Here is a 15,908-nt window from a genome sequence, read left to right on the forward strand (position 1 = left end):
TTAAATTTCGAGTTAAGCATGCTAAGCTTAACTAATCCGAAAAAAAGATAGAGGATTAAACGGGCAACTCGCGGTAAACGGATGGTTTATTTATTTTTTATTTGCATTTTTTTTAATTAATTTTTTTTGTTAAAACTCAAAAACCTAACCCATCAACTAAATAATATACATGTTTAGAATTTTTTACCTAAAAATGATATTTTCTACCAAAAAATAAAATAAATAAGTAAATAGATCAGCCGGTTTAACTTATTAGATTAACTATAAACAATTCGAACTAAAAATTTATAGCCGATGAATAAAACGTGCTAGTCCGATGGAGCGAGCCTAAATGGAACAAGTTGGTCCGTTTGACAACCCTAACTAGTTGTATAGTATTACTAATAATACTACTATTAATGAAAATTAGATCATAGCTATAGCTCTACTCTGTTCCATAAAATTTGGTGTGCAATGAACTAAGATATACAATCATGACATAATAGAAACAGGGAAATTAAATAATGGTTCAGCTAAAATAATATACATTTAATTATATTTACACATGAATTTCTCGATAAAACAAGAGCCTTGTTATGTACACAATATATAGTATCATTAGTAAGTAGTGAATACAAGTCAAATGTTATCCTAAAATTAGCAGCTTATGAATAATGAATAATCCTTGCTCCAATTTAGTTCAAACAAAATTGATTTAATTCTTATTAGCTCATGACATGCTTCAAATTTGAGTGAGGCAGGGATGATAGGTTGCTGGACTTTGCAAGAGACGAGTAATTGAAGGTGCCAGCTTTAACTGAAGATTGAAGATTGTGATGGGAAGCTATAATAATGTGTTTAGATTCCTCAGCACTATCATAAAGCAAAGACAACATTAGAATTGGATTTGCTAGGATTGTAATTTGTAAACATAGATTAAATTATAGCAAATAAAGAAAAAAACCCCATTAATTTCTGAGTTTTGTTGAAAATCTTTGTGCTCATGGAGGTTGGCAATATATCATGTCTATTTTTGGTATTATCTTTGGGACTAGATGAATTATCCTACAAATAATTGAATATACTTGTTAGTCCATTGAAAATGTAATAAATTATGAATGATGATGAATTGAAGTGTGATTAGCACTTACTCCTTGTCCTTGGTCTCCTTTGTGACACAAATTTAAATGAGGATGAATTAGAGGATTATCTTGATCATGAAAGTTGTGGAGAAAGGGATGGTTAAGAAGCATTGATGCAGAAGGTCTATCAGCAGGGTCCCTTCTGAAACATTGCTGCAGGAAATCCTTTCCCACTGATGATAAACTCTCTGGTATTGGTGGTGTGCTCTGTAGTACCTTGAACATTGCTGATGGCTAATCATCAAATACAAAAATCCAAAAACTATATGTTATTAGATGACTACTGATATGAAAATAGGATAAAATACTATTTTGGTTTTAACATTTGGGCTAAATCCTAATTTGATCCATAATGTTTCAAACGTTCTATTTTATATCAAAAAGTTTTAAACAGGTTCAATGTGGTCCTATCATTACATTTGAGACTAATAGTGGACGGACTAAGTGATCTGGACGTTAATAACATTACTAGTTAAGTTACATCTTTTTTCATGTGTTAAAAAAACATAACCAAAACCTTCTTATAACATTTTTTTCTCATCAATTTTCTTCTTGTACAAAACACCAAATCCTAACAATCACTTACATACCGAAGTCGAATGCTATTGGCTCTTCAATATGCAAATTGTTTGTGTCAAATTCAATGGTGGGACAATATTGAACTCACTTAAAGCTTTTTATGAATTTGAAATAGGATGTTTGAAAATTTTTAGGATTGAAATAGGATGTTTGAAACGTTAGGGAGCAAATTAGGATTCAACTCAAACGTTAAGGATCAAAATAATACTTTATCTTATAAAAATGTATCTGATAGTTAATACGTGCACACATGTTTATGTTAAGTAACTTAGTCACAATTTTCAATTATCATTTTCACGTAAATAATCATCGCGTTATATATAGTAAGGTAGTTTGGTTACCCCTTCAAGGTCACTCCAAGGAGGCTTTCCTGACAACATTTCAATGATGGTGCAGCCTAAGCTCCATATATCAATACCCATGGCAACATCAGGATTTGATTCATTCTTAATGGCAGCTTTCATCACCTTCAATTAATTCAAAAGGGGGTATGTAATTATTGTAACCATTATTAATCTAAATCACTATAATTATATAGTTGATGATGATAAGAGTAATGAATTAAATACCTCAGGAGCCATCCAATAAGGACTTCCCTTCAAAGAAAGTTCATATGAATTCCCTGAGAGCTGCAAATAGCACATTATATTATTGTTCTTCAGATATCATGACCACCACAATCACAACTAAAAATCAAAAAAGAAGTTACAAAAGAAACTCACAATTTTGGCCATCCCAAAATCTGCAAGCTTGACAATGCCAGATTCATTAACAAGCAAGTTTGCACCTTTGATATCCCTAAAGAACAAGTCAACAAATTCCAATTTAGACTTTATTATAAAAAATAACAAATAAAAGAATAAAATCAATTTTACTTTGTAGGAAGATTCAGCTTGTGAATCACTTGTCAATTACATCAAAATAATCTATCAAAATTTTTAAACAACAAATTTGTCTTTTACTATATGTAAAATTCCTTGAAAACCAAATTGACATTTTACTCATTAAACACATCACATTGTTTTCATTCAACACAACACAAAAAAAAATTGTTTTGAACAAAGAATGTTATGACCTGTGAATAGTCTTGGTGCTGTGTAAGTAGGCCAATCCAGAGAGAATGTGTCTTGTGAAATTTCGAACTACAGATTCTGTCATAGCTCCACAATGCTCCCTAATAAATTTATTAACTGATCCTGGATGAACATACTCCATATATATGTACAAATGATCACCAACCTGATGAAAACAAATGTCAAATCTAATTGAAACTCACAAAATATGAAAGAAAAATTTAATGAAGTCACTCACTATTTCACTTCCATAATACTGCACTATATTGGGGTGGTGTAGTTGATGAAGGATTTTGATTTCCTGAGACAAAGATGGAATAAGCCAAAACATGTCAAAAAATTAACTACACTATTTGAAGCTGCTTTTATGAACATTTATGCCATAGTTCATATCTCCTGTAATGTGGAGTTGATTATCTGATATATTTTTAAGTATAACTGCACGAGTTTAATTTTGATGCACTGACAGCTTTACAGGTCACACAATTTATAGATTAAACAAGGATAGCGAGTGTCATATAACTTAAATTTCAAGAAAATTATTCTATATAATTTATAAATTAAACAGTAGTGTGTAGAGAGGTTAATGTAATTTACCTGCTCTAGTTGCTTTATGCACTCAGCAGATGTAGGATCATCAGGAATTATATCCACTTGCTTCATTGCACAAGAAGCTCCAGTTTCTCTATAAAATCATACACATGAATAGCTATAAAATCAAGCATATAAATGGATTGTATGAAGATGAAGAATGAGCAGAGAACTGCATACAGGTTGGTTGCATGATAAACACTTCCAAAGGTGCCGCGACCGATTAGTTTCCCTTTCTGCCATTGGCCTTTCATTGAAGAAGGTGATGGTTGATGTAGTATCATTGATGATGAAACTCTAGGAGGAAGTGGCAAGGGATGTGCATCAACATGGTTATTTTTGGGATTAGAATGATAAGCAGTACTTAAGCTAGCAGGGCAAATATGAACATTATTTTTGTTAGTATTAGCTTGTGGTAGGTGGTGGTGATGATGATGATACAAATTGAAATCATTGTCATTGAGTTGTTGAAGGATATTATTGATGGTGTGATGATGATCAAAGAAATGTTGTGGGTTGTTGTTTGATCCATGTGGACTAGTGACTGGACTAGAGAAGACACTTGATGGGGCACTCTTGGCAGCAACATGCATGCTCAAACCAGAAATACTCACACAATCATCATCATCATTTTCATCATAATGACACAATGATGGGGGAATTTTGCATGAACTATTCCCTGCATTAACATCAATCGTTAAGGAGAGTCTCTAAAAAGCTCGCGTGGACAGAAACCTAAAATTATATCAGATAAGACGGAATAGTTGCAGTTATATTTCTGGAGATAATATTCAATTTGGTCCCTAAACTTGCACACAAGCCTAAATTTAGCCTCTAAAATTTTAGTTGCCTCTATTTAGTTTCTAAATTTTGTAAACGTGATTTATGTTAGTCCTTAGAATAAGTTTTGACTATAGACATTAATAAAATGCTAACGTGGATAGTCAGATGTCAAGTTGGACTCTCTTCTGTCATTTTTATTTTGGCACTCAAATATAAAAAAAAAACATCGTAAGTAGTGTTTATTAAAATTTTTCCTCTCAAAACAAGTGACACGACGTCATTTTTCAGCTATTTGAGCACCAAAACCAAAACGATGTCATTTTACACGGTTTAAGATAGCATTTATGTCCACACTCCTTTATTATTTGTGTGTCGAAAGTTGTTCCAAAGACTAATATGAATCAGGTTTGTAAAGTTCTGAGATTAAATAGAGATAATTGAAATTCAAGGAACTAAATTAAATATGACGTACAAGTTCAGAGACCAAATTGAATATTAATTCTATATTTTTGTTTCTAAATTCTAAATTCTAAATTTCAAAATAAAGATATTTTGTCTGTATTTTTATTCTGTCTCAAATATCAAACATGGTTTGAGAAAATAGACACATTAGTAGACAAAATATTTCTATCTTGTGACTAAATTGTTAGTAGAAACAAAAATAGAAATACAACTTCCAAAAAGAAGATCAAACCATTAACATTTAATTAAAAGAGGATGAATCCCTTCAACTTATACACCATAATTAACTAATCAATATGAGACTAAATGGAGTCACCAATATTTGATTCAAGAGGCACAAAAAAGCAGAGAATGGATAAGAAATTAACCTGCCAAGAAAGTTTTAGCTGGAATGTGCACTCTCAGATTATTTTTTGCTTTTGCTATAGTTGTAAGGTCTTGAGAGGGTCTATCCAAATTGCTTGAAGGTTTTGTACATGTCAATGCACCATGATTCACTGTTTTCCTGATAATTTTATGGTAAAGGGCAAAAAATTTCCTTGATCAAATTTCTTCGAAAAATAAAAAATAAAATAATTAAGAAAAGAAGAAAAAAATAATAATAAAAGGCACCTCACACCACAGCCTCAGAAAAATTTCCCCACTAATTAATTACATTTACCTTTTTCTGAAGTATCTGTTTGAACCTTTTATATTAAAACATCAATTAAAATATTATCCACCATCCTTCATTCCTACTTAAAAGGATCACTGATGTTGCTGTATTATCTAATGTATAATCTCGGACCAATATGTGATAGCTGTACAAGGATTAAATCTTATTACATTATTATTAAAGTATCATTTCCTAATATACATTATCGTGTAATAGCAGATTATTATTAGATTAGTAAAATATTTAGCGTTGACCCTACTAATTATTATGCAAAAGATAATACTCCTATGTAAAACTACCTGGACAGATGAACGTTTTACCCATTATTTTGGACAGTTAACTATCTTTCTGGTGTAAATAGCTATAATTTTTTTGGGTAGAACCATAGCTATAAACTTTTAGTTACATTTCTGGTAAATGTGAGAAAAAAAAATCAGCAAACACATCACATAGCTAAAATTCTTAATTAATATTAGTAGCACTTAATTTTTCAATTTTTTTTCCTTGCAGATACTGCCAATTCTTCAACTGAAATTCCAATAAATGCCATTCCTCATGTGTTTCAATAATCCCAAGAGAATTGGTCAACCAAAACTTTTTGGTGCTAAATAAGTTAATATTTTTATATTGCATAATTTATTAATAATTTGAGCTGATATGTGCCATTCATTTGCAAAATTAAATATAAAAAGAAGTATTGCAAAGGTATACTAAAAAAAATTATGCTTAAAAATGTAAAACTTTAAATTTTATATATATTAAATATATATAAAAGAGAAATTTTTTTCTCATTTTCTTGCCCTTAACTAATGTCTTTAGAACCTTCTTTAACTAAATTCTAAAAATACACAACAAAATTTCAATAAAAATATAGCAAAACTTGTCATCATTAATTACTTAATTAAAGTCTTTTGTATTTCTAATTTAAACACCAACAAGGTCATATATTAAACTTTCATTCTTCTTTAACAAATAGTTCCTAACTTCAATGTCCTTGATTTTAAAAGGAAAAAAAATGAATAATAATAAAATTAAGCATATTACCTCAAAGTCAAAGCAAAACTAGGCTGTTCTGTGGAAGGAGATCCAAGCAGGTGGACATGGCCTAATCCGAGGCCCGTTGACTCGGGAAGTGGCAACGGCTGCGGCTTAGCAGAAATAGACCAGTGTCCGCAGCCGATGCTAGAACTACGGCCTCGCGAGCAGGAAGAAGAACAAGAACAATTGATAGTGGAGTGCAAATGCAACAAATCAAAGACTTCTTTGTCCTTAAGGTGCCTAACCAACTTCCTCTGCCTTGTAACATGCTGAACCTCATCAAGAACGTTGGTGTTGATACTGTTACATGTTTTTGATCTCTGGTAGTTGCTTTGTTTCTTCATGGTTTTTTCATCATGATGATCATGCACAACACATGATGGTGGTGATGATGGTTTGCGTGAAATTATTGGAGGCATTTGATGAGAGTAGCGGAAGATCAGAACATGAACATTACTCGATCAAAGTCTTTTATTTTTTTTAGTGGCGGTTTTATGTGGCAATAAAGATAAGAGACTAAGGCGTGGAAATTAAACACTCACATGGGAAACATCTTATGTTAATTCATTTTTTTTATTATTATTTTAGGACCATTAGCATTTTCCTGGCAACTTGTAACTTTTCCTTGTCCTTTTCCACCTATACTATCCTCATATGTCAATGATTTATGTTTAATATTTTTTCAAGTCAATGTTTCTTTTCTATTTTTTTTTTTTCATAATATCTCTCACGTCTGATTTTTTTAATTATAAAATATATTTTTAGTTTATGATATTTAGTTTTTATTAATTTTACATCAAATTTATTTTTATTCTGCTTACCTTATTTTACATTTGTTAGTTATCACGCAAATAATCAAATAATATTCTTAGATGTAAAAGTTTATAATTTAGATATAATAAATATATAATTATAAAAATTATATATATATATATATAATTAAAGATATTAAATTCAATAAAATAATTTTAGATTATTATTTTTCTTGTTTCCTTAGCAATATCAAAATTATTACTACAAGATTAATTCATTTATGATTCGCGATCCAGATCAAACTCAAAAATTTTTATTTTGAATAAATTTTGTTCATCTTCATAAATCAAAAGAATTCAGATTTTTTTAATTATAAAATTTGTTCTTTTTTCATTTTTTTATTTTTAATATTAGATTAACAATAGTATTCTTTTAAATTGTAATCTAGTAGTATTTTTCTAAAATATTGGATGATTTAATGTATGGAGTACAAATTAAACCGTCCGATTTTAAAGAAGTATAAAAATCGGACCGTCCGATTTTTAAGTACACAAATCGGACCATCCGATTTCTATACTCGGACCCACCGATTTGTGTTGAAAAAATTAAAAAATTTTGAGTCCAATTTGTGTCCTTCAATTTTTTTTAATTTTTTAACACAAATTGGTAGGTCCGATTTGTGTATTCCAAATCTTTAAAATTTTTTAACACACATCGATAGATTCAATTTATATACTCCCATAATTTTAAAAAATACTAAAAAACACCACGTTAAAGTATAACACTCATTCTACTGTCATATCCAAATTTTTTAACAATTCGTTAAATTCTTTCCTTTATTATTAAGCATATGAATTGGGAACTCTATTCTAATTATCTTTTAAATTTATTGAATTTATTGTTGAAGTCCTTGTATATACACCTTTCTATATAAGACTCTTTTTACTAAGTTTAAAACCCAGATATAGCTGCTATCATATAAATTACATAAAAAATATTACACCATTCTCCCTTTTAAGTACTTAAAAATTAAAATTTCTACTTTAGCATTAATTAACTTGGCCAAGATTAGAAATTGGGGAGGCTTACTTATTGGTTGGGAAGAAAAAAGAGATGACAAGTGATGCAAACTAATTAAATTGTAAAGAACAATATAAACACCTAAATCACAAAAACTTAGATAGAGATAGAGTCAATGTTGACAAATGACAAACCCTAAAATAGAGAAAAAATGACCATTGTTAACAAATTTAAGTGTACAAGATTGAGAGGATTGTGAACAATAGAAGAGTAGTTTATGTGAACGGTGAGAAATAACATTTTTTTATTTTTAATATTTGATTAATAATGATATTTTTTTAAATTATGATTTACTGTGATATTTTAAAATGTGGAATAATTTAATGTATGGAGTACAAATCAGACCGTTTGATTTTTATATTCGGACCCACTGATTTGTTAGATCTGATTTGTGTACTCTAAATTTTTAAAATTTTTTCAACACAAATTAGTAGGTTTAATTTATGTACTTTCATAATTTTAAAAAACGCCAAAAATCATCACGTTAAAGTATAATACTTATTTTACTATCATATCCAAATTTTTTAATTAGAGATAACTATAGACTATTATAACTTTTGAGTTTAATTTGTATTATTTATGTCAATGTCATGGCCAGGACCAACAGTAAAACAATCACAACAATCATGACGATCATAATGCCAAAAAAAAAAAAAGGCTAAGGTCTATGAGGTTTTAAACTTTAATTGTTTGATGAAATCCACACATGTATGATTAATATAATCCGGGAATTCATAATATTAGTATATTACGTTGAATTTTATTTCTATAATAAAAATAGAGACGGATAATAACGATAGAAGAGATGTGTTGGAATTTTTTTATAAAACTAAAAGAAGACGACGAGGAGATTAGTAAAGATTATGGAGAATTAGCAGAGATAGTTTAGTAAAAATATTTAGAGTAGAATTAAATGAGAGAATATAAAATAAAAAAAATATTACATTCAACTTAAAATTTTAAAATAATAAATTAATAAATTTCTCGTTTTATAAATTTTTCATTCTTTTTATTTTTTTTAATATGAGATTAATTTAAATACTCCTCACACTTACAACATTAATACTTACTTATAACAACTCTTAAAACAACAAAATCCTAATTCAAATATAGTTTGGGTGAATCAATTGGGTGAGTCAAGTTTGGCAGCTCTCACCTGTTCATCATCACTTCAGCCAAGCTCCCAGCAACAAAATGCTTTGGCGGTGGTGGTTGCACGTGGCACAAGAAAATTCAAAGAAATTCAAAGAATTTTCAAAGTAAAAACATCACTACTCCACAACATACTCTTACTTAAGCGCAGCAGCTCCTCACTGGGCTTTAGACATGGAAGCTTGCTTAAACTTCTTTGCTTTCCTTCTTTATTTCTTTCTCAATTTCCTTTTTTATTTTCATTCTCATTTCTGAAATGAATATCTTATTATATTTTTTTAAATCAGTTTTTATATTAGATTATTGTTTTTCTGTATAAAAGGATTAATTTGAGAATTTTAAAAATAATAATACTATATATATATTAAAAATTAATTATTCGTATAGAATATATGTTAATATATAAAATACGTATTAAAAATAAATTATACAATACATATCTTTATATATAAATATATAATAATTAATTTTTTTGTTGTATATAATTTTTTAAAAATTTATTAAGTACTATTATGTCTATATCAAATGATAAGGACTATTTTATCTAATTTATTTACCAAAATTTGATAGAAAAAAATTAATTTATCTAATGAAATAATGTTTAAAAATATTCAATTTAATCTCTCAACTTGTATGTAAATTTTAATTTATTTTTAAAATTTTAATTGTTTTTCTTTAGTTGTCAAATTTACAAATATTATTTACATTAGTTTTTGAAATAATTTACAGTAAAAAAAACATTAATAAAGTGCTAACATGGATAATCAAATATAATGCTGAAACTTGTAAAACGATGTCATTTTAATTTTGGCGCTGAAATAGTCAAAAAACTATTCCGAATCACTTGCTTGAAGAGAAAAAGTTTCAATAAATACCACTTGAAATTTTTGGGCTATTTTCGTGTCAAAACAAAAACGACATCGTTTTACAAAGTCCAACATGACATCAAACTGCCCATGTCAGCGTGTGCATTGAAAATGGACTAACATGATCACATTCACAAAGTTTAGGGACTAAATATAGGCAATTGAAACTTTAAAGATTATATATTGAGATTTTAAGAGTTAATACTCAAAAAGACTTCTGAAATTTGACTCCAACTTAATTTAGTCTTCCAATTTTTAATTGATCCAAAGTGTTCTCTAAAATTTTAAGATGTGACTCAAGTTGGTATTTAGTCACTAAAAAAGATGAAGTGACACAATTAAACAACGTCATTTTACTATTTACACCTAAACTAATGACATCGTTTCTCCTCTTCTTTCCCTTCTTTTTATGATATTTATTTAGAGTATCATTTTGATTAAGATTAAAAAAAATTCTTTAATCTTTCATTTTCATTTTTCCATTTCTCCAAAGATTTGGGTAATAATGTATGAAGGTGGATTTGTGATTATTATGGTGAAAAAAAGTTATACATTAAACACGAAGATTCTTTGACGGGATTTAGTTGTTATTTATTTATTTATTTGTCTATGTTTCTAAATTCTAATGCCATAACTTATTTGGTTATGTAAATTTTGGATGGAAAAAATGATTTTGATATATACATTCACTCAAATATAATAACGGTAAAACAGAGTTAATTATTAAAGCTAAATTTAAACAATACGGTGAAGTGAGGAGAAGTTGAGGAAGAGGAGGGTTGTGGTGGTGACGGGATTGAGACGGTGATAATGGGTGGTAGGAGATCTAGACATTGAGAAGGAGAAAAAAGAAGAAGAAAGATGAGTAAAAGTGTAAAATAATGTCAATTAGGTATAAATAATAAAATAATATTGTTTAATTGTGTGTCACGTCATTATTCCAATGATAGAAATGGATGGAGAAACTAACTTGAGCCACATCTTAAAATTTTAAGATATAATTTAGGTCAATTGAAAATTAAAAAATTAAATTAAGTTGGAAGTTAAATTTTAGAGGTTATTTCTAAATATTAAAAGTAAATTCTATATGCGACAAAAAAGTGCCTCTAAAATTTAAAGGTAAATTTTATCGCACGGCTATAAAACTGGCTATGCTGTATGGTTGGGCGGCTAAAGGGGAGCACGAACATAAGCTGAGTGTGGTAGAGATGAAGATGTTGAGATTGATGAGTGGTCATACGCGATTGGATAAAATAAGGAATGAAGATATAAGGGAGTGAGTTGGAGTAGCACCATTGTGGAAAAGATGGTTGAATCGCGTCTCAGGTGGTTTGGACATCTGAGAAGAAGACCGATAGAACATCCAGTTAAGAGGATGGATGAGATGGAAGATGGACAAAGGGCGAAAGGTAGAGGAAGACCTAAGAAGACCATCCATGAGGTGGTCAAACGAGATCTACATGTAAACGGTCTCTCTGTAGACATGATAAATGACAGAGCACAATGACGTCGTTTGATTTATGTAGCCGACCCCACTTATTGGGACAAGCTTTCTTGTTGTTGTTGTATTTCTAAATAGGATTTGGATCATCTAAATTTTGAATTTTTACTTTATAGGGTAAAGTGTGATTTTCTATCTTTGAATGGTTTCTCTCTCATATTTACTTTTGACCCCACCTATAAAATAAATAATGAGAAATCACACTTTATTCTCTAAAATGAAATTCAAACTTTAAAAGATCCAAATCCTTCTGAATATTACCTCTTTGCACATACGTTGAGCCATAAAATTGAGTATTATCTCACTGTTTTTCTTGGTCATGGTTTTTTTTTTTTTGGTCATGCTTGGTCATGTTATAGCTCACTTTATGTGCATATAATTCTCCGGGCTCTTTCTGGGCTGGGTCATTACGCCCATGAACCTTTACCAAAAAGCCCAAAAAGAAGAAATACTCACAACCCTACCAAACGCCAAGTCGCCAACTCTGAAAAACTAAAACCACGAAAGCAAAATCTAGTCTCGCCGGAGCCCGCCAAAATTCACTTCGCCGGAGTCTATGAACTCGAAACTCCTCCGTCTCATTCCACTCTTCTCAACCAAACCAAAATTTCCAGCTTCGTTACCTTATTCTCCTTCTCAACAGAGGTATTTTCCGTTCTCCACTGCAACTCCCGAAACGACGTCGTTCAAGGAGCGTCGCAGATTCACGCACTCGTTTGATGACGATGCCGTTTCGGGAACCAGCGCCGCGTACAGCCACACGCTGAAGTTCCAACGACCATCGACTATCGATTGGCATCGAGGGATTGAGAACAACGCTTCCTTCATTGGAACCGTCACGCGCCAGCCGAAACCCGTTAACTCCAAAAAAGGTTGTTTCGGTGCTTTCACTGTGTTGGAGATTTCGAATCCGAGATGCGATGATTCTCATAGCTCCAACTTAAGGTGATTTTTTTTTTTAAATTCACAAAATGTCTCATTTGGAGCTTGTAATCATAGTGTTTGATTTTGCAATTTTGTTGGCAGGGTGGTCTTGTTTATGTGGGATCGGTTAGCGGAAATTGCTTTGAAACATTTGAAAGCGAATGATTTTATATATGTCTCAGGTTCTTTGCGTTCTTACACCAAAGTTGATCATAGTGGAAATGACAATGTTAACTATCAGGTATTTGGTTTTTACTCTTTTGTGTTCTTAATTTAAATTGGGGATAATCTTTGTAGGTTCAATTATGATTGCCATGCTTGTTGATTTTGGTACTTTGGGAGTTTAACTTTGATCCAATGATACATCATGTGTGTTTAAGTTCTAGCTTCTTGTTTGATTGGTACTCTACTATGAAAGTGTTGCTGATGTTGGAGAATATATGGATCGTTTTGCTGAGCTTCTTTTGAACAGATAATTGACTTAATTTAAGGAATAGAAGTTACTAATTTTTTAAATCAATTATGCAAATTTCAAGTTTTCCATTTTTTTTCTTTTCTCTGCGTGTAAGTTTGTTTTTTTTTATCATGCATTACTGTTGTTATCAGCGTATCACTTTTTTCTGATTACTACTTATTCTTCTTCACAACAAAATATTCCATGTTTGCCCGTTGATTCATCATTCATCATGGTTGGAGTTTGCCTTAGATTTGTGCATTAAAGCACATTATTGAAAGTCAACTCACAGCATTCTTGTGTTTGCAATTCCTCATTTATCAGCACAGCTTTTTCAATATGCCCATTGTTTTTATAAATTTGTCTTCTGTCTCACTGCAGCTAGTTGTGAAGGAGCTGGATTTTGTTGCTCGAAAAATAGGCCATGAGGGGCACAAAAGATTAGAATCTATTGAAGGTATGTATGGTAGATCATGTTATGTTCATACAAATCATGGACAATATAGTTATCCTTCTTGTGTGGACGTATTTAAACAATTTGCTCAAGTGGGTGGCAATCAACTAAAAGCTTTTAGATAAATGTAAGTTCCTAGCTTGACTGAGTGCAGAATGAATGGACATGAGAAGTTGTAACGATATTGGGTAGGTGAATATTGATTCAGTAAATCTAAAGGATAACAGTAGAAAAGGGTCTTAAAAAGATCTTGTTTTGTGCCTATAAGCACTCACAGTTTTAGAGTATAGTATTATTAGTTGAGTTTGTAATGCATTTCTGTTATTTCCTTCCTTTGGAGATTTTTTGTACAAGGAAACAGGCTTATGCTTCATTCTTAATTGCCTCGGTTGAAGTTAGTCTCAATTTTTTATTACTTCTTGACCATGAATTGGGTTATCTTAATAGTTTTTCATGGTCTTTCCTGTGTTAATGTTTGTTCTTACTCTTTCCATCTTAAACTAATGTAGCTGCAGATAGTATCCAAAATAATCAAAATCGACTTCACCTATGGCATGTGTTTTTTTCCAATCCATATGAGTGGTGGGATCATAGAAAGAGCAAGTATAACACAAAACAGCCTGATTTTAAACACAAGGATACTGGTGAAGTTTTGTGGTTGAGTAAATATGATCCTCCATGGGTAAGAAAACAACTTGAATTGCTTGACTCGAAAATTGCAGAAGGAAGAGTTATGCGTCCTCATTCTCGTGTGAGAACTTGGGTTTATGATGAGTAGCCGAAGGCTATGTTGATGGACCCTTAAAACAATCAAATTGCTATGATTATGATAGTATTGTTGCTATGATCTATTCAACACATGTTAAAAGATAGTTTTGTCGAGTTGATGATTACTCATTAGTCAAAAAAAGGAAGAAAACTTGAGTAGTGTATGCGGATGCTTACATAGCAGCCCCATGTACCATATTTGTGTAACAGATGCAAGAACAAGTATTTAATGTCGAATTTTTATGTATAAATAATAGAAGGTTACTGCTAAAGCACTTAATCCTTTCAAGTTTCCCTTGTTAAACGAAATGCATACAGCATAACCATATGTAAGGTTTTAAGTCTCTGAATTTCAAAGGCATAGCAATTCACAGCGTCAGCAGCTTCATACTTGAAGACTTGTGAAGAAACATGGATGAATTGAGTAGTTGACTTCCCTTTATGGCCTTTTTAACACGAACAGGAGTATGTTTCTCTTACTTTTCATTCATTTCTTCAATTTGTATTTACATTGCTAAATTGTGATAGAAGTGTGTTATTGTAACCTTCTTGCTTTGATTATGTTTGCAAGTTTTAGACAGGTCATTTGAAGTGATTGCATAGAAGTAAAGTAAGTGTTGAAAGTTGAAGTGCTTCTAACACATTTTTCTTTTCTAAAGATTTGTACCCAAAACTTTAAGCAATAAATATTGAATTATTTGGATAAAAAAGCCATGGTTCACACAGTGAATTCTACCAGTTGAAAAGTCAAATCATTAGAAGTTTACTTTCTAGAACATCATGGTATGGTAGGTGGTTCTTGGCGGGGAATAAAATGTGACCGAACCTATGAAAGCAAAGTCTGTACTATGAATATTCTACAAACCATAGTGGAGGCATGTTTTATGCTTTAACAAACCATATGACTGACCGGAACATAATGAGAACTTTGTTGAATACTCCCCATTAATGGAGTTGTCGCTTATTTTGGGTTGGGGCACCCTAAGAAAAGTTGTTGAAGTTGAGCTTCTATTTATGCTAAATTTTGATGAACAAGGTAGGATTTAGATCCTGTATTTAGGAAGACAAGGCTTTCTGTTTTAGGGTGCTATAATTTTGGTTTGCCGATGCATTGGTCAGGTTGGATTTTAGGTATATACAATAGTCCCATTCCCTGTTTATTTTATGATTTGTTCTTTTAAGTTATTCAGACTTATTCACCTCTTCTTCTATACTTATAAATTTATAATCTAAATATACTTAGCTGAGACATAAGGTAATTAACATGCATGCTGGTAAGTGATGTCATAACTCACAAGTGTTGTTTAAGCACAATTATCGGCATGAAACACAGCTAAAATTTAATATATCAGAAAATGAAAATAAAATCTCACTAAGACATAATAAGAAATGAAAATTTCGTTAAGTTAAGCCTGCTGCATGCCATCATTCACTCATCCATTAGAAAAAAAAGATGATTGTTACAAATTGGTTATTCTCTAAAGCTAAAAACAAATACTGATCTCCGACTTGCGGCTAGGAAAAGGAGATTATCTTTATTTTAATAGCATGTGATAATTTGAAATTTATTTTACCCTGTCAGCATCAAGGATCAAGATTGTATTAATTGACAGATAATTATTGATGGTGATTTATGAAAGATCTGCGAAATGTC

At 30.7% G+C, this 15,908-nt stretch overlaps 2 protein-coding genes across 2 annotated transcripts; one reads left to right on the top strand and one right to left on the bottom strand.

Moving 5' to 3' along the window:
* Positions 1 to 496: 496 nt before the first annotated feature.
* On the bottom strand, positions 497 to 7,065 carry LOC112756177 (uncharacterized). The gene is made up of 12 exons (XM_025804643.3): positions 6,309 to 7,065; positions 4,978 to 5,114; positions 3,545 to 4,043; positions 3,371 to 3,458; positions 3,012 to 3,074; positions 2,776 to 2,939; positions 2,423 to 2,498; positions 2,270 to 2,329; positions 2,042 to 2,167; positions 1,131 to 1,355; positions 944 to 1,044; positions 497 to 852 (listed from the first exon to the last, which is right to left on the bottom strand). Exons 1-12 carry the CDS (start codon positions 6,719 to 6,721, stop codon positions 705 to 707), a joined length of 2,100 nt encoding a protein of 699 aa, XP_025660428.1. The 5' UTR covers positions 6,722 to 7,065; the 3' UTR covers positions 497 to 704.
* A 4,874-nt stretch (positions 7,066 to 11,939) lies between these two features.
* LOC112756178 (protein OSB1, mitochondrial-like) lies at positions 11,940 to 14,543 on the top strand. Its single transcript, XM_025804645.3, has 4 exons — positions 11,940 to 12,599; positions 12,681 to 12,819; positions 13,414 to 13,489; positions 13,996 to 14,543. Exons 1-4 carry the CDS (start codon positions 12,211 to 12,213, stop codon positions 14,262 to 14,264), a joined length of 873 nt encoding a protein of 290 aa, XP_025660430.1. The 5' UTR covers positions 11,940 to 12,210; the 3' UTR covers positions 14,265 to 14,543.
* Positions 14,544 to 15,908: the final 1,365 nt, after the last annotated feature.

This window comes from Arachis hypogaea, chromosome 6, assembly GCF_003086295.3.
Source record: "Arachis hypogaea cultivar Tifrunner chromosome 6, arahy.Tifrunner.gnm2.J5K5, whole genome shotgun sequence".
Taxonomy (NCBI): Eukaryota; Viridiplantae; Streptophyta; class Magnoliopsida; order Fabales; family Fabaceae; genus Arachis; species Arachis hypogaea.